Raw genomic sequence first — 26,785 nt, forward strand, 5'->3', positions numbered from 1 at the left:
AAGATGGAGTCTGTGTAGGTGAAAAATCCTGCTTCGCCCCGCCTACGTGACACGTTGCATCCGTACCTTGTGTATTCCGGTCATTAGCCCAGAGGAGGCAGCAGTACTGTAGCCTATGAAAAAGCTACCATAGTATAAGCGCCATAGCTACACTGCAACCCTAAACGCAGACATTCAAACTCAGGTTAACAGGTGCAGAGTGTACTGCTTATACTGAAGAGCAGGACGTCTCAGCCTTTGGGGCCACAGACCCCAACTTGATATTGTTTTGTCCCAAACACTTACAGGGAGATTTACGACAATTGTTTTAGGAAGGTTTAGCTGTGTATGAAGAGATACAGTTTAACAGCAGACAGTAAAACCAAACTATGGATTTTCTGGTGAAATACAGTCAAATAAAATAATTCCTTGTTTTGCCAGGGGCCCTCTGGAGCCATATCAAGGACCCGTGGGAGAACCTGAACCAGGGTATGAGAACCATTGGCCTTGTAAACTTCCATTTTAAGCCATAATCCTTCTCCTTCATCCATCTTTCTCTCCTCTCCGTCTTTCCCTCAGCCTGCAGGGAGGTGTGCAGGCAGAAAGGGAGAGAAATACAGAGCAAACAAGAATGTAACGCTCCAGAAAAAGCTATTTGGAGCTGGTTGACCCCGGGGTCAGCTGGCTGGCTGGCTTCCTGGTTAAAGGGGATTGGTGGGAAATGGAGGCACCCTCGGTTAGCCAATCAGGGCGCGCGGAGCGGAAATCAATGAGGTTCCACGGAAAATGTCAGCCGGGACTGACCTTTTGGAGACTACAGCCTCCTGAGTCAGAGAGGAGAGGAGGAGGAAGGCAGGAAATAAGAGGGGATGAGGTCAAAAGGAAAGAAGAAATCAGGATGAAAAAGATGGTGAGAAATAGAAAGGAGGGGAGGGAGGGGATGAGGAGGAATTAGAAAGGGACAGAGGTGAGAGGAAGAGAAATGGGAATAGTAGACAGAAGCAGAAATCATTTTTAGAGGTATGGAATCCACATGAAGTGCATGGTTCACATTTTTTATGATTACACTTGACAATATTACAGAATTTAATTATTTTAAATCACTTTTGTATTATTATCTGTATCTTATTCTGTTATTTGTTTTATCATGTCTTATTCTAAAACCGCTTTGTAGAGACAAAGTGTAAAGTAACACGTCTGAGAGGTTTTTCTAAACCCAGACAAAAGTTGTGATAATGAAAAAGGCTACAACTAAACAAATATAATAACTGCTGCGATTTTAGGTGGTAATTATACTATAAAAAGTGATGTGGACGAATCTTTGGAGTAAAAATTTAGGACTTTCCTTGTCCGTTTCTGGCAGTCGTTCTGTATTCTGATGCCAAGCTGCAGCATTTCTCCATAAAACAGAGGCAGAAGTTTTGAGTGGAAATCATTTCAGAGATGGAAAGAACGAGGAAGCAAGGAGGAAGAGAAAGACGAGGTGACCTTTACTGTCTCCTGCCCTGCCGCCTCGTCGTCTTAAACCAGCCTCTGTGGGACCCAGGAGGAGCGAGAGAGAGAGAGAGGGAAGGAAAGAGAAGGGGGGACACACACTCTCCATCTGGCCTGGTGAGGATGCGAATATTTCTTTTCTTGCAGTCTAAATGTCTCCATAGTCTGGCTTTTCTGTCTTTATTTCCCAAGATTTTTTAAACCCAGTACTTCTTACATCATTTCCTTCCCACTGTCAGTCCACACCTCCAACCTTCCTTGACATCTTTCTCCCTTCCTTCCTTTCATGATTCCTTCCTTTGATGCCACAAAACCCATGTTCACGTTATTTCTCTTTCCTTCCTCCTTTCCTTCTGTCTTTTCTCCATTTCGCCCTTCTCTTTGTCCTTCCATTTTCTCAGGTCTTGTCTGAAACCGTGAGTCCAATACAAAGCGCTGGAGACATTAATCACGTTTGATTATCCTGTGCAAAAGTCAACTGTGAATATCAGATATCGAGCGCTAATCTGAAGCTGTCAATTGCTACCAGCGGGTGACCTTTAGGTCAAATGCTCCAATAAGATCCCCGGAGCTCCTGTGCATGAGTGTGTGTCTACAAATATACATGCACTCGTAGTGATGTACCAAATATAAATATCAATGTAATGTGCACACTCTCATATACACATAATCTTTACAGTATTAAAGTAAAAGAATAATAACGACCAAACGTGCAGAGGGAGATGCAGACATAATACCATGCAAACACACTCACAAAGTTAGAAGAGTGCAGCGGCGGGTCTTTCTCCCTTTCTCCCTCTTTCTATCTCAAACCGTGCAGTCATTCCTAACAAACACACACACACGCACACACGCACACACACACACACACACACACACACAAGCAGGCGTCTCTCTTTGAACTGAGTGCTGCAGTGCGTTCAAAGCAAAGACGAAGGCAAAAATACGGGGGTGGTGAGGGGAGAGAGAAGGACACTTCAAGGTGAATTTGATTTCCACATCATTTTAACCCACATGCACACACACACACTCCCAACACACACACACACACACACATATAAACACACGTGCTACCCAAGCCAAGCCAGCAAGTAAGCACATGCTTGCTGAGTTACCTCCAAGCAGCCACTGATATACATACATACAGTGACTGACACACACACACACACACACTAGACAGTGCATGTGTGTGTGTGTACGTGTGTGTGTGTGAGAGAGCACGCATTACAATCTGTGTCTTATAAATATTTATGAATTTTGCTCATAACAGAGGATCACCTTTAAACTTCTCCCTACTCCAAACTGTCTGTTTGTATATGTATGTGTGAGTGTGTGCGTGAGTGCACGCGTGTGTGTTATATGCAGAATATGCATATGAGTGTGTAGGAGCAGAATGACTCATGCAAAGTTGAACTGAACAGTGCAGAGTCCCACATTCGCTGGACAAAATATCACAACAACAATACATTTGGAGCAACCCATTGCACAGCATAAACTGCTTTAACCCAGAGTGTGTGTGTGTGTGTGTGTGTGTGTGTGTTTCAAATGTGTCCAACCAATTAAAGCAATCAAGTCAAGTGCAAACCACCCACCGTGCTGCATATTGATAAGGCTGGGAGTACAACATAGCGACCTGGGCCACCGTACCAAACTGCTCTGACCCCTGCGTCCACTTCTACCACCAACGCCAACCAAAATCACGGCGTAAACACTTTGCACCACTTAGTTTCACTGCAGTCCACACACACACACACACACACACACACATGCTAGATGCAAACACCGGCTTGACAGTATGACAAATATTGCCTTCCATCCAGAACGAATGAGGTAACGACAAAAAAAAGAAAAAAAGAATCAACGGCTCATTAGAAAGATAAAAACCTCCCAAAGCCCTGAGGGTGAAAGAGAAGGGGGCGGAAACAAGAAATGAAAAAGAAGAGAGAGAAAAAGACTTGAGAGACGACAAATCATAACAGCTGTAACTCAATTCGGAGGCCCTGCTAGAGACAGCTTTCTTCATCTCTTTCTCTTTCTCTCTTCATCTTTTTATCTCTCCATCTTTCTCGCTCTCTATCTTCTCATCCTGGCCCCTTGGTAATTTTTCCCCCACCAACCAATAAGCCATTATGTGGCAGTAATATGGCTGCTAATGGATGCACTGACCTGGGAGGAAGCACACGGCACGCCATTAGCCCAAATGCTATGCAAAGCTACCACAAGACTCTTTCAAAATTACCCCGACTCAGTGTGTTGGTGCATGCTGCGTGTGTGTTGGCTTGTGTGTGTGAAACCTGCACTGTCTAAACAGGACTAATTTGTTTGTGATTCCACTGATGAGTTTGGTGTTTGGCTGCATAAATGGACATTTGTCTTTTGGCAAGAGGCGGAGAAAGTACTCAGATCCTGTTTCAGAATCTTGGGGGAGGATATAAGACGCATCCGCCAAAGGGAATGTATGTAATCTCTAAATATACTCCATTACACATAAAATTCCTTTATCTAAAATAAATAAGTAAAAGTAGGGTAGTATCAACAGCAAAATGTACTTGAGGTACAGAAGTTTGTAATGTTGGATGGTCCCTTTCAGAATGTTATTATTTTTATACTATTGCGTTATTATCATTGATGTCCACATAGGAGTTTACATAAGCAACAAGGTCGCATGGGTGACATGTCAACACATAAGGGCCTTGACACACCAAGCCGCCGTTCGGCTATCAGCCAATGTTGGCCATTGATGAGTATCTTTTGCCCTAGTCTTTGAGGTGTGTCCCACACTGTTGAATCCTTGGCGGAGCTGGTGGAGCCCATCGCTGTGCGAAATCACTCTGATCAGCGGTTCAGCTCAGCGCACAAGATGACAAAAGGAAGTGAGGAAAGTAAACAAACAATTAAAGTCAATGACGAATACAGACTATTGCTGCCTGCTGCCACAGAGGTTTAGAATGTAGGTGTTAGGTGGCCTTTGGCAGTAGTCTTTGCAGTATATTCAAATGCAACTTTTTGGCCAAGACACAAGTGACTTGAGGCGATATAACAGTCAGCCTTGTCACCATTACATGGCCTGAACAGATATATTAATTATTAAAAATAAGTCTTTACTCTATTATGCGGGAATGCACAAACATCTTTAGTCAAAGCTAAAAAAATCTAGGGCTGTACCCTACCCAGAATTATGTCAGTCGCATCAGATTTGGCTGTGTAATACAAATATTTGATGATTTGCTTTTTTCTTTCATATAAAGTTTTAAAGTTCAAACGTGCTCAGCAGGATGTTAAGTGTGACAGCTGCATCCATGTAATATAGTAAACAAGCTAACTGCGCTAATGATGGATCATAAATGTGCAACAGGTTTTCCCCAACACTGGATCTCAAACAAAAGCCAGAGACTGTGTCGTATTAAGTTGCTGTGAGCTGTAAATTGACCACTTCTAAGCAGAGGAGAGAAGATAATGCTATTTTGGAGCCTTACGTTGCAAAGTCTCTCCCCTTCTGTGCCGCTGCATCTTGTCCGCAGCTGACTATATCAAAGAGTATCGTGAAAGTCAGGAGCGCTCACTCCAAAGCAAAATCCATGGACCAAAACATCCCCAGAAGTACACTGCACACCACGCTGACTAGCAAAGGAAAAAAGATTGCAAGACTTGACGTAATCTCAATCAACTGAGGGGTTGTCGGCAAAATTCATGATAAAGGATTATTTTTGATTTTATACTGTTTTGTTTCTCTAATAATCACTCTGTTTTGTACACATCTCATATTTTGCAATGTGTGACACATCACTGGACACTAGCCAAAGTCCTGTTCACAGAAAAAGTTGAATTGCACAGACACACTCAAACACAGAGATAGACACCTTTAAAAAAATCACAATTTGAATCTGTGCCCCTGCCAAGGTCAGGAGCTGTTTGTTGATGGAGTGCTGGATAGTTCTCAAAAAACCTCACTGGCTTTTTATGGGTGATGTGGGCTCAGGGGGTCTTATTACATTATGAAATAATTAAAACAATTAAAATGTACTCAGTCCATAGAGAAACAACAATTAAAACTTAATAAGAATCAATTATAACAAGCAAACCTTACTCAGAACACACAGAAACATTTCCAAGAATTAGAGCTCGTAAAGAATCCATTAAAAACAAGATGTTTTCTCTGAACAGAAGGGATATTGTTTCTTAATTTCTAGTGTGGTACATCCATCAAGAGATGGGAGTTTTATTTCGGCAAAACAACAGAATAGAGGCACACACACACACACACACACACACAGATGCGAAAACACCATGGGAGACAGGTTTTTCATGCCGTGGAGGTCACAGGTTGCTGATATGTGAGGAGACCTCAATCACTCTGCTGGCGCACAAACACTCGTACACAGAGAAAAGAGAGATGGAGAGAAACAGAGAGAGGGAGGATTTGTTTAATCGTTTGGCCAAATCGGACAGATGGTCGTACACTTCCAAAAGAGCAGTGTGACTGGGAAAATGGGCCATCGGTGACCCTCGCGGTGAGTGTCTTTGTGTGTGTGCTTATGCATGTATGACAGTGTTACAAAAGCAAATGTTACACAAGTATTGTTTCAGTCCCATTGTAACCCACTGCCAAGCCCTGATAGTAATCGGGTTGGCAGGACAGTAAACAGGAGAAGTGGGCTGCACAACAGGCATCAGTCAAGGCTGAATACCACGAGGAGAAAACCCCTCCACACCTCAATGCCTCCTTCCTTCCCTGTTTCCTTCCCAGCCAAACCCTTCTCCCCGCCTCCCTCTTTTTCCCTCATTCTGTCTCTTTCTTCTTCTATTCCCTTTTTGACTCTCCTGCAACACCTTCCAGACACTGAAGCCTTTCTCTCTCTTCCCACGCTGTGTTTTTTTCTCTTTAAGTTCTTCTCTTTTTCCCCTCTTCAATCTATTATCAGCGAAGCAACCGGGTCTTTAACACAGTAAACTTGGCCAGGCAAAGACGAACCCACACACGTTCACAGACATACATACTCATGCATGCAGAAATAAAGTAAACACTGTCGATATCATGCACACAATGCTGGGTCAGACACTTTGTAACATAAGTAATTAACACATTGTTGAACCGGTCTTTACATGAGAGGAGAGCTCAATTACATACACTCCGAGCAAAGGATCATGCACACACATGTACACACACAAGGGCGCAAACAAATATAAAGCACTTTGGCACGTACACGCACACTCTGGCGGGCATCCAGACTGAGTCTTGTTGCTTGTGTCTATAAAGCCCTGAGCACCATATCGACAACTGTAATAACTGTGGCTGGCAGGAGAGAGCAGATTACAGCCGCAATCATAGACCCCGCACACACACACACGCATGCACACACAGCTACACATCTTCTCTTTCTGTCAAAGACCTGTTTCGTTTCATCACCGATATAGATACACACATGTCTGGGTCCATCTCATGGCCTATATAAAGCAGTAATATTGTAGCAGCAGACAGCTGAATGGTAACAGCATGTCTGGGGTTCAATACAGCAACACACAAACATACCGTACACACAGACATGCGGCCAGTCAGGGCCAGGACAGGGGCAAAATGTAGGTGTAAAACACACTCAGATGGTGGTAGAGTAGTCAAATAAAGGCTGACAATGATTAACCACTGTAGCTTAAAAGAAATCTAAATATTTAGAAATTGCAGGTGCCATACTTTGAATTGTAAAAAAATCAAATATTGTTGATTCTACTATAAATTACAGACTGCTAATTCCAAGATGACTGACTATCAGAGACTAATCAGTCTTTTCAGTGCCCTCACACACCTACAAATGCCATCTAATCTGACAAAGCCAAACTCAGACCGAGAAATTGTTCTTTCGAGAAACAGAGAGCAGGTGGACAACCAGTCAGTAAACCAGACAGCATATGAGTAAGCCAGTCAGGCAGCCAGCCGGTCAGCGAGGGTCTGTAATGGCAGTGCAAGGCCACTGGTGGAAAATGAAAGTGGGCTATATTGGAGTGGAGAGAGCAGGCTAAGATTGGGGTCAGAACTATATGGTGCACAGGCCAAGGAGAGGAAATATGTGGAGAGGAGAGGAGAGAACCAGACTGAACTACATAAAAAAAACACCACATTTTCTAAAAATTAAAGGGGCACTCCGCCGCGTTAAGAAATAAAGGTCAAGCTTCCTAGTTATGAAGAGCCTTGCTCATTCTGTAAAAATGGTATTGTAATGTCTTTTGTGTCACTGGATGGATGAGCTTTGTCAAGTGTGACAATGCTGACGATGTCATCAGGTTTATACCAGCTTGGAGACTGCAAAAGTACAGTATATCAGAAAGCCAGTGGTAAAAACGAGAGGCATGTAGGTGTGGGCGTTTACCAGTCAAGGAAGGTCTCATGAACAAAAGCTTTTCATTGCATTATGGGAAATGTAGTTTTGAGCATTTATGATTCACATAGAGGAATTAAAGTTAGGGGTCTGAGTTAAGGCTTCCTCACAATAAAATTGTTGCACATGACACCCTTGGTCTACTCCTTCATTCATTCATTTTCCGTAGCTGCTTATCATGTTAGGGGTAGCGGGGGAGCCTTGGTCACCAGACTATCGCACGGCTGACACACAGAGACAGACTACCATTCACACTCACATTCACACCTACGGCCAATTTAGAGTCACCAATTAACCAGCATGTGTTTGGACTTGGTGGGAGGAAGCTGGAGTACCCAGAGAAAACCCACGCTGACACAAGGAGAACATGCAAACTCCACACAGAAGGGCTCCCCCACCGCGGGTTTGAAGCAAGAACCCTCTTGCTGTGAGGCCACAATGCTAACCACTGCACCACCGTGTCACCAAGTATTTCAGCTTTTCTCCTGATCTTGGTCTTATACTAAAGGAGTCCCTTAAAATAAGTTGCACAAACGACCTTAGATATTACAACCGCAACTGCAAGCAAACGAGTCTCGATCGAAATTGTAGAATATTAGGACAGTTAGGGAACCAGTCAGTAAACACTGCAAGATGGCTATGGATGAACACTGAACACCAGTTGTTTGAAACGGCTTTGGCCGCTACAATGAACAAGTTAGACTTGGATTTTTCTCAAAACAAGGAACAGAAGACGGCGCCCGAGTCTTTCCTTTGCAAGAAGGACGTTTTTGCTGTTTTGCCGTCCGGATACGGCAAGAGTCTAATCTACTAGTTAGCTCCGCTGGTAGCGCTCTGGATACGTCACCCCATGTATTGTTCTGATTGGTCGTAGTGTTATCCAATTGCGTGCAGTGATATTTACAAATGCATGCTTGGTGCCGCCCCTCGAGTTGGGCCATTTCCATTACTCATGGCCAGACCCTAAATCTTTCTAGATTTGGGTCTGGCCTAGCTAAGGATAAATTAAGTGTCATACTTAAGGAGAAAACTTACAGCCCCAGGATATTTGCCTCTTCTCCTCCAATTCTGACCTTTTTTTTTAATGGTTTGTGCCCAACTTTTCCCCGGGAGGAATTCATAGTGCTCCTAACTTCTAAATGACTTGACGGAGTGTCCCTTTAAAAACATGTCAGCGGGATAACTGATGTTACCATTTGTGTGTTGGTTTAGTTATTTGTTTTTTAGTTTAAGTTTTTGTTGGTCACTCTGTTCTTTCTGCATTTAGCCAAATAACCACTCCAAGTATGAAAAATATCACAAAAACATCACTTCCTGAGCAGGATCTCTACGAGAGCAATAGCAGCTAACATTAGATGTTAAAACATTAATACAGTGGGTAAAATATGTATCATTTGCCAGTACAGGATGATAAAATGGATAATAAAATGTTACAGATTATGACATTACTATTCTCACATTCAGTATACTGTTGTATCCAGGAACATTTACAAACTAAGTGGAGAGCTTGGGCACACTAAGAATGATAGGCATGTGGTAGGCTGTAGTATCAGTGCAAAGTTACATTATAGACACAGAGGAAGAACTACATTATCATTAAATAGACTGTATATGGACAATGAGTGTGACTTGGTTATGTATATGCTGATCACAGTGTTGATATTGTATCTGAACACCACATCTGTAAAACACTATCCTATACTTTTCTTCCCTTTATCCCCCGCATCCATTTCAATCACCCTCTTCTTTTCTCCTCTATTTCACCTTTCCTCATTTCTGCACCGTTCCCTCCCTTCTTTACTCTCATCCCTCTCTTTCTTTCTCTTCTTTTCCCTCTCCATCGGCCCCTGACCAAGGAGAAGCGATTTGCAGCAGCAATCCGTCGCTAATTCTCGCTCAGCGTTCATGAAAAATGTATAGCAGGCAGACTGTAGGGAGATGCAGATTGGCGCTGGGCCCTCAGCAAGAGCCTGGCTCTGCATTAATGGAACATTATTTTCAACCTCTCCATCCCTCCTCTCCATATACGTCTCCCCTCTCCCTCCCTTCATCATTTTCATCTTTTTATTATACTACCTTATTCTAAAGCAAGTTCTATCTATCTATCTATCTATCTATCTATCTATCTATCTATCTACCTTTGAAAGTACTCGTCGCTCTTAGGGTTTGAAACAAAAGCCATAAATATTCGAGGACTCAGTGGAATATTAGGAGCTCAAACAACCCAAACACAGCTATCTGCAATCTGAACATCTCTGTGTGTGTGTGTGTGTGTGTGTGTGTGTGTGTGTGTGTGTGTGTGTAAATGTGTGTGTTTTTTCACTTGCAGTTGCTCGTGCATTTGCCTGCGAGCGCAGTGTGCAGCCAGCTAAACCTTCTCAAAGATAATAAGAGGAAAAACTTTATCTTAATCTTTAAAAGGCACGACGTGAAGTTTGAATCCAGCTGTGAAATGGGACGTGTGTGTGTGTGTGTGTGTGTGTGTGTGTGTGTGTGTGTGTGCCTGAGTGCATCTTAGCGTGAATTTCCAGATATGTTCGTGTGTGCCTGTGTGTGCCTGGGTGTGTGTGTGTGTGTGTGTGTGTGTGTGTGTGTGTGTTTAAAGCACAGGTATCTTATGAGAGTAGATTAATAACAGCACTGTAATGCCATCAGGACTAGTCACAGTGTGGATCATGCATAATAAACCTCCCAAGGAGTTTACGCACACACACACACACACACACACACACACACACACACACACACACTTCCTGTCACTATAGCAACACTGGCGGTGTTGCTGCCCCTAACTTCAAAGTCAGATGTAATTTCAGCCTCCCAGCAGCCAGAGGGAGCCATGGTGATGACAGAACATTCCTCCTCAGATGGCTCCTTCCTCCCTCCATCCCTCCTTCATTTCCTTCACTTTTCTTCTCCTCTGCTTCTCTGCTGCCTCCTTTCTTCCTTCCTCCCCTGCCTAGCCAGCCTGCTGGGAGGCCAGGCATCCAGGACCAGACATAAAAATAAACCCAGAAAGGTTAGAAGTGGATGACTGAAGCGAGGGATAGAGGGAGTGAAAGGGGAAGGGGGAGGCAGAGCAGGGGAACGCTAAAGAAGGGGGGAGGGAAGAGAAGAGGGAGAGAGATGAGGATGAAAAGGAAGGAGGGAGATGATGCAGTCTTTCACTTCTTTTTTCCTTTTACAGCAACTAAGTCTCTGTTTTTCCCTGCTACAGTCAAAAGAGTGAAAAATGAGCCGAAAACACACTATCAGCTGCAGCAACTGTCACTCAACTTCAAATATTTGTTACTTCAATCCACATTATCATCCAGCGAGGAATAAAAATCCTTCCAGATTCATATACTGAAAAATCATTTGACAAGAGAACATTCCCATGTCCAAACTTCTAATGAATATAAAATAGACGTTTCCAATCTTCAGCTCAGATTGGCTCAATAACATTTGAAGCCATTTTAACAGTTAATTTAAATATTAATGTGGTAACAGAAAATCACCATTTATAATGGAGGGCTTAGTGCCAGAAGGGCATATTTGGCATTAATGGTTGGTGAAAATGAAATCTATATATCAAACATGAGCAGATCTATTTTGTGTTTTGAGAGCAATGTGATGGAGTGTTTTATCAAAAGCAAATCAAACACATGGTGAACCGAGCAAGCTGATGTGACGTCCAGCCGGGATCTTCGTCGCATTTTTAGAACAACATCGGATGTAACACCTCGAAAGGACAAGGCAAACTGGTAAAACACGCAGTGTGTCATGTTCGTTTACTGTGTATATCCAACTTCACGATAAAGCAGCCTCAGCTTTCACACACTGTCACGCTGCTGACTGTCCTGTGGTGGAAAGGGGAGGACATTTCAGAAGGTGTCGATGTCTGTTTTGTGTCCTCAAAATTAAAAAAAAAAAAAAAAACAGTAATACATACACACTGCTGCTCCACATACAGAAACACACACAAATGAACACACTTACACAAGCACACACAGTCAACCACTTTCCATTTACATCACCCATTTTTTACAAGATGTTAATGCAGAATCCTGCTTGTCACTGAAATGCAGATTACTGGTGTGTGTGTGTGTGTGTGTGTGTGTGTGTGTGTGTGTGTATTTCTGCGTTAATGGAAACCCACAGCAATGAGCTGCTTCTCCATTTCTGTCCTATTTTGTCCTGAATTTGAACTAGTCTTCCTAATCTCTTAGAAGAAACAAGCTTTGACAAAAGCCACCAGCCACAGAAGGAGAACTGTTGGGCAAAGGATGAAAAAAAAAAAAGATACAGAGGGGAAACATTTCTCTCCTTCTAGGGTCAGTCATCTCTCCCTCTCCTCCTCCTCCTCCCCCTCTCTTATCTCCCCCCTCTGCCTCTCCTCCTCTGTAGGAGAGGCTGGTGGAGAGGCGCCAGTGGAACGAGACTGGTGTTTTCTTAACCAAGTTCATCCCTCTCCATTTCCCCCTCACTCTCAAATCATAAAGCCTGTCACACACTGGGGGTGTACGCATGTGTAAGCATAGGGGTAGGTAAGTGTGTAAGAGCAGTGCTTGGACAGAGCGCGTGCACGCATGCACACACAGTCTCTTCTCTCTGCTGTGCTTGGCTTCAGTCAGCCAGCCTGTCAGGGGTGGATGGGTATAAACATGGCCTCCTCCGCAGCTGCGGAGCTGCTCTCCCGTCTCTGTACCACTGCTGCTCAACCTTGTGTTACCAGTTTGCTTTAACAACCTACACTGGCCGGCATAGTTCCCAGTAGGTAGAACAGTGTGTAGCCATCAAATTTTGCCATAAGATACAGCTAAAAAGCCTTCAAGCAAAAAATACTTTATTGATTCCCATAGGGAAATTCTCTTTTGGTGTGTCTCTCCTCCACAGGGGATGAGAGTGCAGTGTCAGCTGCAGAGGAGTGCTGGTGGGGATTCAGTGTCCTGCTAAAGGTGCAGATGCTTGTCAACACGCAGGCTCAAACTTGGATCCTCCAACTAGTAGCTGGCCTCTTTTCAGGTGGTCATCATTTCAATCTGGACATGTAGAGCTGCGGTCTAAAGTGTGTTCAGAATTCAAACTTCATCTCAAGCCTCACTCCTCTCAAGGCTTTGCAGACGAGTAAGCTGCTAAAATATTAAAAACAAGCTACAAACACTTAGAAACTGCCTAATTAAAACAACAGTGTCTGCGAATACAGTTTCAGATACGATCCCAGGTGGATTCTCTAGGTTCGAAATGATGCTGGTGATGTGTATAGATGAAAGACCCAGAGAAATTTTAACTGCAGATCAATTCCACTTCCTGTACGTCTGTGTTTTCAAGCCGTTGGGGAACAAATGGTATGGCCTCGGCAAAAACACGTGTTCCCTGCTCTTGAGGATCAAAAAAACTATGCGTGTACATGAAACTGTGTGTGTGCGCTAAATGATTCATGAGGAGCAAATGAAAACAGGCTGGCATACAAGCGGAAAAATAGCCCGTGTGCATTTTCGATGAAGCCAGGGTCCTCTGACTCGCTGTGTCATGATATCTGGGTCTGCGGTGGAACGGGGCAGAGGTGGAGACATGCATTACGTGTGTGTGTGTGTGTGTGTGTGTGTGTGTGTGTGTGTGTGTGTGTGTGTGGTGGCAAATTTGAGGAGTACCAGTGTGAGAAATAGTGCAAGTTTAATACAGAAATCTCAAATCATATGGTAAATTATGGAATCCTGGGGAGCGCATACGGTCTTCCAACACATAAAGGGACAATGAATCAATCACTGTGACTTACTCATATTTGAGCGAATGGGTCTACGGGTTTAAGACTGGCGTGACCGGGAGCATTCCCCTATACCTCAGAGTGTGAAACTGGCTTCAGATTAGCTGTCCTGTTCTCAGAGCCGCAATGTGTTCATAGCAGTGGCAGGGAGCTGCTGTGGCCTTCAGTGCTGCTGTCTGTTCTAAGAATAGGCAGCAGGGTCCAGAGAACATCTCGTCTCTGAGTCTCCGTGCCTCCCTCTCTCCCCCACCTACCCTCCTTTTCTCTCTCCACATGCTGCAAAAACATATCTGAAGTATACATGAAAAGATATAAGCAGAAATTATACACTTCTACATGAGAAATGCATTAAGAATGACTGTTTGGCTGCATTTTGTCAGTGTAATTTGAATGATCCCCCTAAAATATATGCTGAATGATTTGCATCTACACTACGTAATCTTTGTATATTTTAAACCATATGCCCAAACCAATAAAAGAGGCATATTTTTCTTTCCACCGGTCCCTCCCCACTACTTTACCTCCTTTCCTGTCTCTCCCACCACTTTCTTCCTTCCTTGTTCATCTCCCTTGCATTTCTCTGCTTTCTTGACTCCCTCTGCCTCCTTTTCTCCTCTCCTCTCCTCCCCCCTGTGTGCACTAATGTGGAGGCTGAATCTAACCCTGCTGGATGACATTACTCTGCGCTGCCTGCTGGCCTGTCTGCCTGCCTGGGGACTCTAAAATAAAACACAGCAGTGGGGAGAGCCGGAGTGAGAGCACATACTGTATAGGCAGCTCGACTGACATGCTCTGATAGAGAGCACACACACACTCGGTGTGTGAAAACGGCTTGCAGAGGACAGAATGTGTATCCAAGTGTGTGACGCGTGTGTGTGTTTGTGAGCAAAGAGGTCCGTGTGAATGTGAGTGTGGTTGCAGACAGGGAGAGAGAGGGGAGGGGAGCAGGCCTCTCCAGCTGTGCCCTGTCAATCATTCATGACCTAACACTTGGAATAACAGAGGAGGGCAAGGTGGACAGGAGTGAGAGGGAAGAGACAGCGAGGGAGAGATAGTGTTTCTGAATTTTCCCTTTTGTCTGATGGAAAATAAGTCAAGGAGGGGCAAATGAGCACTGAAAGACATATAAAAATATTTTTGCTATGTGTGCCTATGTGTGCCTATGTGTGTGTGTGTGTGTGTGTGTGTGTGTGTGTGTGTGTGTGCTAGTATGAATAACATGTCGCTGCCGGAACCCCATAGCCTGAATTCAACATCCCTCACCCTGAACAAGTGACAAAAAGATAACCACGTTTCACTTCACCGCTTCACGCCCTCTCTCTCTCTTACTCATTCTCTTTTTCATCCTGCTCTTCAACCCTCCTCTCCTCCCTCCCCCCCTCCTCACCTCACCCTCCCACCCCCAGCTCTCTCTCTGTCTTTCCACATGGCTGGCCATCCTCTCCCATGTCCCAGAGGATGGGAGGCTGCGCGGCAGCTTGGCAGGCTGTCAGGGGAGCGCCGGAGAGCAGGGAACATGTAGTGACTGGAACGGGGGTGGCAGTGGGGTTGGGGCGGAAGGGGGAGATGTGGGAGGGGGGTCAGTGGGTATGAAAGCCCTGGCTCCTCACCTCAGTGTGGCACTGGAAGAACTGGCTCTGCTTAGCAGTGTTAGGCAAAAGATACAAAGTGCTAAGGGCACTGCAGAGAGGAGGAAAACACAGAGCTCTCACTCTGCCTCTGTTAACGTATACTAGAAACGTCACCACCATATACAGCAGGAAATAACCAGAAAGCAGTCACATGTCAGCCTGAGCCAATCATGAGGTCTAGCTCTGTAACCGACATAACATGTCACCATTTGTTGCTACGCCTGTCGTGAAGAATCAGGGTAATTTTAAAAATGGCGACAAAGAGACGCATCATTCTTTCAAATTTCTGTGCAATCCAGACATTGATCTGTTTCGCATCCAAAGGAGAAAAAATAAACAGACAGAATGAAAAAGTTTTGTCAAAACTTACGGCCTTTGGTTGGAGATACAAACTGCATATGTACAAACAAAAATAAAAAAAGAACAGTTGGTTTCATCTTTATCTAACATTTACATCCCTGTATTTTTCTTACTCTCACTGTGTGAAGTGCAACTACAAGTGGGAGAGAATATTTGGGAGCAACTGGCAACTTTTCTTAAAAGTTTCACTATCGATTGGTTCATCCTCTCAATAGATGATCTTTGCTTTGGCTGCTGACTTCACTATTTTGTGGAACTGGAAGAACAGGCTCAGCTAGACCTCAGCAAGTCTAAAGAGGCAGAAAATACTGTGAGAGAAAAACTGTTGAGTTACTGTAAGACTAATCGGGGTACAAAATTAGCACCATTCACTAGCCAAATGTTGGTAGCTGGTAGATTTGCTTTACTCACCCTGATGCTAACACTATACTGAAAATCAGGTGATTAAATGCCAGGCCAGTTTAAAATGACACACTGAAAAGGCACTGATAAACAGTAAAGTAACTTCTGACACCATGAGGTGAGACCAAAGCTGTTAAACCTGTAAGAAATTCCATGAAAACACCACTCACTCATTCATTCATTAATACTGAGAACCACTGTGATAGAAAAGCAACACAATTCAATATGAATGCCAGCCTCAACCACATGAACATTAAGGTCAGAGCCCAAGCTGCTTAGAAATGCTACCACTAATGCTAATGCTACACTAGCAAGCTAGTGCTAAGCATTTATTTTTATAATTGGAGCATTTAAGTGATGGTGATTTTATATTAACTGCAGCGTTAATGACACAGATACTGTACAATGATATGGGATGCAAGGCATGCTGTATCTCTAACATATTACATTTTAAAAGACCCATGGGGCACTGTGACTTGCATTTGTGGTAAGTTACTAAAGCTCTTTTTCCCTTTGGTCTCCCTTCAAAAATCCCGCCACATCACACAGCAGACTCGTCCCAAAACAACAACATGACACTTTGCCGACCCGCGCTCCCTCCCTCCTGACAGAGAGAAAGGGGAAAAAAAAGATGACAGCAGCTTTAGATCTGACATCAAACGCCGGCGAGAGAGTGAGAAAGAGAGAGGGGGAGAGAGGGAAAAAACGGTTACATCTCTGCCGTGACAGCTTGCTGGAAGAGCCTGGCAAACGCCGAGCGAATTCTCTCTCCTTCTCTCTCCTTCTCTCTCTCTCTCCTCTTCTATCTATCCATCTCTCCCTCTCTGTGTCTCTCGCTCTCATCAAAACTTGCCGCCGATTAGGATCTCGGCGAGCCATGCGCTTTGGATGGGATGTGAAAACACACGGAGAACCCAAGGGGTAAAACGCCAGGATTAAAGTGGTGAGGGAATATGGGGTGATATCGGTGGTGGTTCAAATAGATCGGCCCCCGCGACTGCAGTGGCTCCTCGCCTCGCCTTGCTCTCTCGCTCCGGATTCACACACTGATACATCAAGGCCATTTCTCATTATAGCACGAGGGTGAAAAAAAAAGCTTTCATGATGCTACTTTAGAGGAAAAGACAGAGAGGAAGAGGGAAGGGGGGTAAAGAGTGTGGGAGAATGAAAACGAAAGAAAAAAGAGAAAAAAATGCCAAGATAAAGCAGCTGACATACTACTAGTATGTTATGGAGGAAAAAACTGAGAAAGAGATAGAAAGAGTGGCTGTGTGTGTGCACATGAGAAAGAGGAGCAGGAATCACTTGAAAAACTGACAGATAAATCAGCCGCTGATTTCAATCAAGGAAGAGTCAGTTCACGACCAATGAACACAGACTTTAAAAGTATCACTCCTTGGAAAATAGTATGGCTTAATTTGAGTTCATACACTTAATTTAGCTTTCCTTGCAGTTTATTCCTCCACTCCCGAGGCAGCTCCAAAGTATCTGGTAAATTAAACGGCACACACCTCAAGCAGTGCCAATATTTGCGACCATTTGCAAATGTCTGTTTATTCTATTCTTGAAAGTGCTGAGGAGCTGTGAGGGGAGAAATTATATTGAGTAAAAAACGATTAGTTTAGCCAAAAAACTGGAGCAGCCCACATCTCTCTCCCCTCATAGATCAGCCTGGCCTCGCCATTTCTTCTCAATTACTCCTCCAGTCAACCTGCTTAACGATTTTTTGCTCGCCCAAATGCCAAATGCGTGTGGGTTTGCATGTGTGACTGCGTGCATTAGCGGGAATGTCTGTGTCCGTGCATATGCTTTCCTGCGCATGTGGGTGTATGTGTGAGTGAGTGTATGGCGCTTAGGCCACGGGCTGATGCATGTGGCCTTTTTGCCATCGGCATGGATGCCAGTCAAAACACAGACATGAGCTCTGAAACGAGCAGTCAGATCCATGTCTCCCATGGGGCGTGAGACAAGGAGGCGTGTCACGGGATGAACAGAGGCTTACAACTGAATGTTAGACAGTACACTGTAAAAATACAGGAAGTGGAGGAAGACACGGACAAATGTTACTTTGAGGCTTGACAGTGTGTTTTGGTGTCTATTACGACAAAGGACCCTCTCACACACACACACAGACACAGACACAGACACAGACACAGACACACACACACACACACACACACACACAGAATCCTTTCCCTAATGTGTAAGTTTGTATGTGTCAAACTCGGTGATACTTTGGTGGGCAGAACTGTCTATCACTCAAAAGGGTAATGACCCATCCAGCTGGGTGGGCGCATCAACTCAACAACCAACAATCCACTACTATCGATGCAAAGTAAAAACATCAGTCTATAGCATAATCTTTAAAATACACCTTTATTTTGAAATTCCAATGGCATGTCTCCACGGACAATTGCAAGCAGCCCCAAAAAACCTTCTACGCAATGTTTTATGCAATGTAAAATGCCATAGGCTTAAGCTAATAATGGTGACTAGCAAAAATCAACTGTTTTGTCTGTGAATCTTGACAGTTATACTGAGCCGAATGTAACACTGCTGTTGAATGTTTATAGTAGTAAGCCATGTTTATGTGTGTAAGTGGAGTAAAGTTAAAGTAAACTTACTACACTTCTCCAGTTACAATTATTTATGTGTTGATGTTTTTTTAATGGCCAAAAGCATGTGAGAGATTGTGTTAAATGGGTATATGACATTGTCTAATATCAATCGCAGGCCCCCTGAATTGAATTGAAATTGTATCATGGCAGACCTTGTGATATCAGCAAGTATCACTGTCTTAAGAATCTATACAATATCTTATTGTTACACCTAGGGGTGTAACTTCTGACTCACTCACCGGCAGACTGGACGGGCGGTCCTGGGAGATGCCATCCTCATTGTTGGCCTTCCCAGAGTTCCCTGTAGCCGGACCTCTGGTGCCGTACGTCTCCTGCTGTGCCTCCTAGAAATAAAGACAGAGAGGTCATTTACATATATGATCGATAAATTAAAATGATTTATTTGACAGTGCATTGCCAATATTTTTTAAGCTCTGAAGGGGATTCTAATTGAGGATATTACAAATACTGTATATCATGTGTTTTGGCAGTTATGAGGGGGAAAAAAAGATAATTACAGAATACAATGCCGTAAAAAGTGCTGCAGGTAATTTAAAAACATTGTCATTACAGTGTCCTCTCTCTATGAAAATGTTAAGAATAATAAGTTCATGGTTTAACTGACTTCAGGTCATATTCGCTGTAGGTCTTTTATATACAAATTTGAAGGACTCTGGCTTCAGTAAAGTGCATTTATGTGCATAAAACAAACATGCATCAATACATTTTTCCTTCCAAATACTGGTCGTAATATAGATTCAAAGATGCAGTATCCTTGGATTTGAAACTGTCCCCTCTCCTTCTAAAGACTTGGTATGTCAGCAACACTCTTCTATTATGATAAGTATTGTCTAAATGTATTACAGAGGTTGAGAGTAAGCTGGACCGCTGAAGGTGTCTCAGGTTTAAAGGGCTGTAATAAAGACCCTGATTCCCAGTTAGATCATGTCACAACACTGAGAGGCACAGTAAGCAATACACACACACATACATACATGTACATGCACACACGCATACACGCGCACACACACACACACACACACACACACACACACACACATTGATACAGTACTCGCAGACTGGAAAAACATCCAAACACGCACCCATCAGCACACCATACCCGCCAATTCATTTCAACCAAATCCCGGCCTAACCACCCACTAATCCTCGAAACACACACACACACACACACACACACACACACACACACTTATAAACACACGCCAATACACACACTCAGTCCTATTGTTCAATCTAAGTCATTTTCTTTCCCTCTGTAATCACAAGCCTATCTAGTGTAAACCAATTTTCTCCCCATTGTCGGAGGTGTTGCCCTCTCCCTCTCCCTCCCTCTGTATCTCTCCCTCCTTCCCTCTCCCTCTTCTTTTCATTCACCGCGGAGGTCGTTCCTCCATCATGTTAAGCGTCGGCAGCACAATGGCAACTTGTTAAAGAGCTCTGTGTGGAAGGATTAGTGATAACTGATCGGCGAGACGCGGTGAGAGATCACACACGAGTGCTTGAACACACAACCAGACACAACATACGTACACAAGCAGCCGCACATTTACGTTATACACACATGCGCGATCAGGGTGTGTTCGGGCTTTTACTTTCAAAATCCATTTTTCCCCTCAGTTTGATTTCTTATCTGTTGTGTGATTATACTGTAGTAGGTGGGCAATATCCCTGTCAGCTAGGTGATATAATTTTATAGCTGAAGATTATCCTTCACAGCGAGAGATGTATCATGTGAAATGGATCTATTATTAGAGCATTAAATGTGTCGTAATTTGTGCTTCCAGGGTGAATGACACCAATTCGGTACTTTTGTACATTCTTTATGAAATCTGATATAAGGTTTTACACACACTCTACCTGTAAAGTTACTCTACGCACATTTGCATGCTGCCTTAGCAGCTGTGCACACAGAGACAAAAAGTTAATGTATTCGTTCATCCATTATTGAGAAAATGTAATTTAATGACCTTAAATGCCCTAGAGTAGTCCCTTCAAATTCACATTTCAATTATTAGCCAATTAAATCACTGAAGCACTTATTCTAAAAATATAGGAAAAATCCAAATGTTTCCTGAAATGTGAATTATTCTATCTGTGTAGGCATGTGGTGGACACAAATACATCTCGTGCAACTCCTCACTCTTGTATTCTTAGCAGTGCTCCGAAATCTGGTCCTGCAGTGTCATTTTTTGGTGAATATGCTCCAACAGCTTATTTGTCTCATATGTTTCAATAAGGATCATTTTTATTCACTGAGCCCTCGTGTAATTTAGGATAAACCATGATCATGATTTTAGTTTTGTGAGCTTATAGTTGAATAAAGGCATGTCAGCAACATGTAAAATTACAGTGGCATTATGGGAGTGTCCTGCTTCCACAGTTCATATTTCTGGCTGGCACATGGATCAAAACATAGAGCAGAGAGAGAAAGAGAGAGAGAGAGAGAGAGAGAGAGAGAGAGAGAGAGAGAGAAAACACGTTATGAAATGTTCCAAAAATTTGCAATGTCATTCTTGAATAAAAATTATAAAACTGCTAGTTCCAGTCGGTGATTATAATTGGCTGTGGCGTATTCTAAGCCACTGTAAAATACTCCGTAAACACAGAGCTGTGTGGTAGTACTAGTGCACAATGGATTACTATACGTGCACAGTTTGTCATTAAGTAGAAGTAACTGGATTTTGGCAAAAAAGAAATTGTATTACATGACCAATATCTTCAAAAAGCTGCATGTTATGATGTCGATCTGGTGATGTAACGCAATAAGGGTTAAATGTTTACAGTAGGTGAAAATATATGTGAAAAAATACAACATAATCCTTCATTTCTACTTCCTGAAATTCTTAATAATATTTGCAACTATTGTAACGAGTGTATTTATGTGTGATGGCACTTGTCTCATTGTCTCATTGTAATGTTCCATATGTGTGACTTATTTCCAGATCCCTCTTGTAAAAGACATCTTGATTTCCATTTGACTCTCTGAATAAATAAAGCTCACTGTGTTTTCATTTTTATTCAAATTACAATCACATAAATAAGTGGAACACCAAGCCGCAATCTTGGCACAATATCTCTCTTATTTCGGTCATAACCTAAACCCCAGATACCGCGTCTAAAAGCCAGAGGGAAACCCTGCTCACCCAGATGTGGTTCAATCACTGGATCACATTATCACCCCATAAGTAGGTGGGTGCGGAGAGACACTTAACAACAGGATAGCAGCACAGAACAGAGGTGCTATTTTAAAACCAGCCACGCTGGTTTCCTTGTCAGGGCCCTGGGCAGGCCCTGTGTTTGTATGCACAGCCCCCCTGTGTTTATCAATGGGAGCCTGGACGCACGCCAAACGTCAGGCTTTTATTACATGGTCGGAAGTGCCTCGTTTGAAGCAGAAACCAGGCTTAGACACAAATACACCTCCACAGGTAAATAAAGGCCCGGGGAAGGGGGGGGAGGAGAGGCGGGAGGCGAGTACATGTGCAGTGGCTCTCTGATAGGTGGACACACACACTCACACGTGCACACAGTTCAGTTCACAGATGAAAATGCACACATGGACAGACAGTTGCTCACACAGTGAAATGAGAACAGAAGAGTGGCTGCTGACCCAAGTCCAATATTTACTCAGGCATATGAGTCTGTAGTGAGTGTATGTGTGTGTGTGTGTGTGTGTGTGTGTGTGTGTGTGTGTGTGTGTGTGTACTCGAGGGGATTTCCGTTTTAAGTGGGTCAAAGTGAGGTTAGCCTCATACTACTGTTTACACTCACGTTCTTACATCATCACTGTCAACTGTAATATGGACAGAGAGGGTGAGAGAGACAGAAGCAGAGACTGGGAGGAGGGAGGGCAGATGCTGACAGAGAAACACAGAAGGTGAGATACAAAAGAGAGAAGGCGAAAAGGAGGAGGCAGGAAAGCACGAGGAGAGACAGAGGGGAGGGGAAGAGAGAGAAATAACGGCAGAAAAAAAGAGCAGAAGAAACGAGCGCGAGAGAACATCAGAGGCAAATGAAGGAGTGCTGCGAGTGCATCCTTTCATTTGAGTTTTTTCCAGTCCATTGTCTCAAAATCCCATTTCCCAGCTAATTTAGAAGCTTCTAAAATACACTCCACTCCATACCTTAAGCCTTAGGCCACAGCTAATCCTGTCTCCACACACACACACACACATACGCGCACACACAGAGACACGCTCATTCATCCTTCGTGCTTTTCAAAAGACTTCTTCTTGGCATAGTAGAAACGAATGAAGGATATTGAAGGCAAGCGTTTGAAGTACATGAGGGAATGCAGGAATCAAACTGTGAGTTAAATGCTATTAGACAGCTGTGTGGAGAGGCAGTGTAATATTAGATTTGATTGAATAGATGACTGCTGAATGTGGTGTAATATATAGAGCCGGAGAGGCTTTATGCGGACGCAAATCAATATTGCAGCACCGTGTTAATCCCAGCCACTCAGGAACGAGTGTCGGCCGTAGTGTGAAATGTTCGGAAAGCAGGAACGTGTCGATGTTGCACGCTGACGACCGTTTGGAATATGAGACTCGCACATACCACTTTCAAAAAGTAGTCAGTCTGGTTTGTGATTTAATCTTTTGCACTGTGTCAGCGTGATGTTAGACTTTGTTGAAGAGAAACACGAGGTCAAAGGTCGAGTTGTGCTATGGAACATGACCTCCCGGGAGCTAGCATTGAAGTTCTTTTTAGTTTAAAGAAAATCTGGGCCGCAATGCCGCCACAAACAGTAATAATTCCAACCGTGACATACAACCAATTTGACACTTCCTTTCTTTTTGACTCACACCTAATTTAAGAATGTTGTACTGAGCCTTTTTGGTTGGTTGCACTGCACTCTTTCTACCTCTACATTCAAGCAGGGAGCAAGGTGAAATGTTGCTTCGCTTTGCTTGTATGAGTTTGATTGCCTCGGAAAACAGGCGATGAAACTGTCATGACAGCGAGCAAGCGCATTTGATGCCGCCACTTGACAAAAAAGAAAGCAGCAGGAGCAAAAATTCACAGCCATTACGTTAAGCTGATTTTGGCTGACATCTGTCTCGATCTCCCCCTTTTTTTAACAGTGAGAAAAAGATGTGGGTTACTTCAAACTATACTTCAGCATTATTTTTGAAAAATTTAACATGCTTGCTTTTTAATCCCTTTTCCCGCCGCCTTTGTCTGCTCTGGGCGATATTGCTTTTATAAACTTTGTGTGCAGATGTCAGTGTTTTCGTCACACGCCGGCTCTCGCTTTATCACAGAGGTCGAATGAATTTCTCAGCAGCTTCTCCTCACATCGTCTGTTCTTTTCTGTGTCGGCTGTGCTTTTCCTACCTTTTGTCCTAATTACATTTATTTATTTTCTCTGCTCTAACCTTCCCTCAACATCCACTCTCTCCTCTCTTAACTGCTCCCTCACTCTGCATCACCCAACCTCCTCTTTTTCTGTGTCTATCCCCTCTCCTTATCAATCTCTTCCTTTCTCCACATCCTCATCACTGTCTTTTAACCCATCACTCTTTCCTCTATCTCTCCCACTTTACCTTTCCATCCCACCTTCATTTCTCCATCTCCACCCCTCTCTTCCCCCATCCCTTCCTGTCTCCAGCCGTTCTCCTCATGACTACCAAATGAATTAGTCATCCCCCCTTTTCCCCTGCACCTTGGCAGATGCACATCTCCACAAAATCTGACGCTAATGCCATTAATATTCATTAAAAATTAAGCTTAATTGCGTCCCCCCCACCCCCTAAACCCACTGCCTAACCATACACACACACATGCACACACACACACACACACAACATAAAGCCAGTGCATTTGACCACCACCCTTTAGCACATTACTCCAAGGACAGGAAGCCTCTGATGTCCACTGGGAAAGACCCTGAGAAGCACACACACACTCAGATATACTGGGTCATTCACTGGGAAAAGATGACAGAAGGGTCAGACAGAGGTAAGAAGTGAGTGAGTGTGTTACCTGCTGTGTCTGACTGTCTTTATTTATGTGTGTATGCCCTGCTCTGTGCCGTTAATTACTGCTGAAGGCAGCCTCTTTAACTTTCATTCGGCCCAACTGCTTAAAGACAACCAACCTTTAAAAAAGAAAACACTAACAGACATGTTCAAAAAGCTTCTATGCATCAGAGAGAGGCGGTGGCGGCAGTGGTGGTGGTGGTGGTGGTGGTGGTGGTGGTGGTGTGGGGAGGGAGGGAGGGGGGGCACACATCCATATTCAACACCCGGCGTTCACACACGCGTTGGTTCAGACTTGCAGATACGCACACATGCTCACACCAATCAGACTGACTGAACCATAATTAAAGCAACAATCAGCAGTGAGAGCGAGCTACACCGTGTTCTGAAAAATGTGACAAATCAACATTTGGTTATGATGTGCTTGTCTTTCATGTTTTTCTTGACACTTACATCTTTTGATCCATTTCAGAATATTTGGAAAACATCGCAGTTACATTCTGATTATGTCAGATATGCTGTAAATATATTATAGGGCAGACCTACTTTCGTCTCCTGCAACTGCCTTTTAAATCAGAGTGTTGGTTGGACTCCACATAAATGATGGGCATTTATTCCAGGGTACAGTCTATTATTATCATCACGGGAAAGGTGACCATTACAATAGGAACAGCTGCTGTATGTGCATAGGTGTATGCAAGGATGATTGTGTGTATATGCCTATATATCTGTGAGGTATGTGAGTGTGTGTGCCTGTGTGTGTGTCCAGCCTATCTTAATAGGCCCATTTGTAGCAGGGCCTGTTCTAGTGCTGTGTCCTTCAGATTGGATTCTATCTCAGCAATCCCCCTGACCTTTAGCACAAAGAGACTACAAGAGAGGACCAGAGCTCCAACACAGGACACACTCTCACACACAGCCTGTACACACACACATACAGAGCCACATGCAAGCATTCACTCTCATATAAAGAGAAACACACAAAAAAACACACATGCAGACAGAGAGAAATGGGCATGCACAGACAAACACACACTGGTATGTGTGCAGGCCATCCCTTAGGGATGATGTCAGATGTAGCTGACAGTGTTAGCTGCACATGCTGTTGCCAGGGCTTTCATTCTCATTCCTCTACACAGGCTAATCAAATAAGAGCCAGTCTTTGTACCATCTTCACTTCACACACTCTTCGCAAGTCCCCGTCACCACCACCCCCATCCGCCCATTCACTTCAATTGCTCTGGCTCGCAGTTAAAGAGGACATCCACCCAAACTGGTGTACACCCACATGACTTTTGCTAAAGCACGGAGGAACAATAGCAGCGTGTTGGCGAGCTCGACTTTGACTGTGACATTTTTTTTTTTTGGTGTTTTCTCTTTCTCTCTCTCTGTCTGTGAAGTCTGTATCCAGGAACAAATGTAGCGGCATTTCCTAACAAATGGCAGCTAAATGAGGCCCCTAGGGTGCTGTGCCGCTAACTACCGGCCCTCTTTTTTTCTGAGCCATTATGATTGTCCTAACCGTTCCAAAAACACCTCTCCCGTTCTCGTTCATTTGCATTTGAATTGCAGCTCGGCTGTACAAAAACAAACATAAATCAAAAAAGGGAAAAAAGAAAGGAAAAAAAAACAGTGGCGGATTCTAGTCGAGCAATTAGCGAGTGTCAGTCAATGTGGAGGTAAAAAACACACTAAATTAAAAACACTGTCTCAAACACATGCAGACACACGCACACACACAGAATCTAGCTGACATATACAGCATAAATATATATAATTCTTTCTTTTTTTTCAATTTTATCATTTAGTTTTTGCCTGAAAACTCATCAAGCTTAAGTGCTCGTCAGCGGCGGCCAATCGGAGTGCGGCAGGCCCAGGGTTGCCGTGGCGATACGCGGGGACATTTAGAGGACTCCGATAAACTCTGCCATTTAAAAGGTTATGACAATTAACGCGGCTCTCCGCAAATTACCACTGCCAGACCTTTACCCACGGACGTCTCTCTCTCCCTCTTATCACCCAGCACCCAGCCTCCCTCTCTCTCTACCTCCTCCTCTCTCTCGCCATATGCCCTCCATTTCTGCAGCCTGTCCTCCCTCCACCCCTCACTCCCTCCCTCTTTCTGTCCACCCCCTTCCAGCCAGCAGCACTTTTATTATCCTGTTAATTAACAGAGTTC

At 43.7% G+C, this 26,785-nt stretch overlaps 1 protein-coding gene across 4 annotated transcripts in view; it reads right to left on the reverse strand.

Annotated features, from left to right (window-relative positions):
• The window catches only part of LOC125900793 (AT-rich interactive domain-containing protein 1B-like), a 192,208-nt gene that overhangs the window by 111,169 nt on the left and 54,254 nt on the right, over positions 1 to 26,785 (reverse strand). For all 4 annotated transcript variants that reach the window (XM_049596018.1, XM_049596019.1, XM_049596017.1 and 1 more), the window contains exon 4: positions 18,841 to 18,945. In XM_049596018.1, coding sequence (XP_049451975.1) covers positions 18,841 to 18,945 — 105 coding nt within the window. The remainder of the gene's footprint in view (positions 1 to 18,840; positions 18,946 to 26,785) is intronic.

This window comes from Epinephelus fuscoguttatus, linkage group LG14, assembly GCF_011397635.1.
Source record: "Epinephelus fuscoguttatus linkage group LG14, E.fuscoguttatus.final_Chr_v1".
In the NCBI taxonomy this organism is placed as follows: domain Eukaryota; kingdom Metazoa; phylum Chordata; class Actinopteri; order Perciformes; family Serranidae; genus Epinephelus; species Epinephelus fuscoguttatus.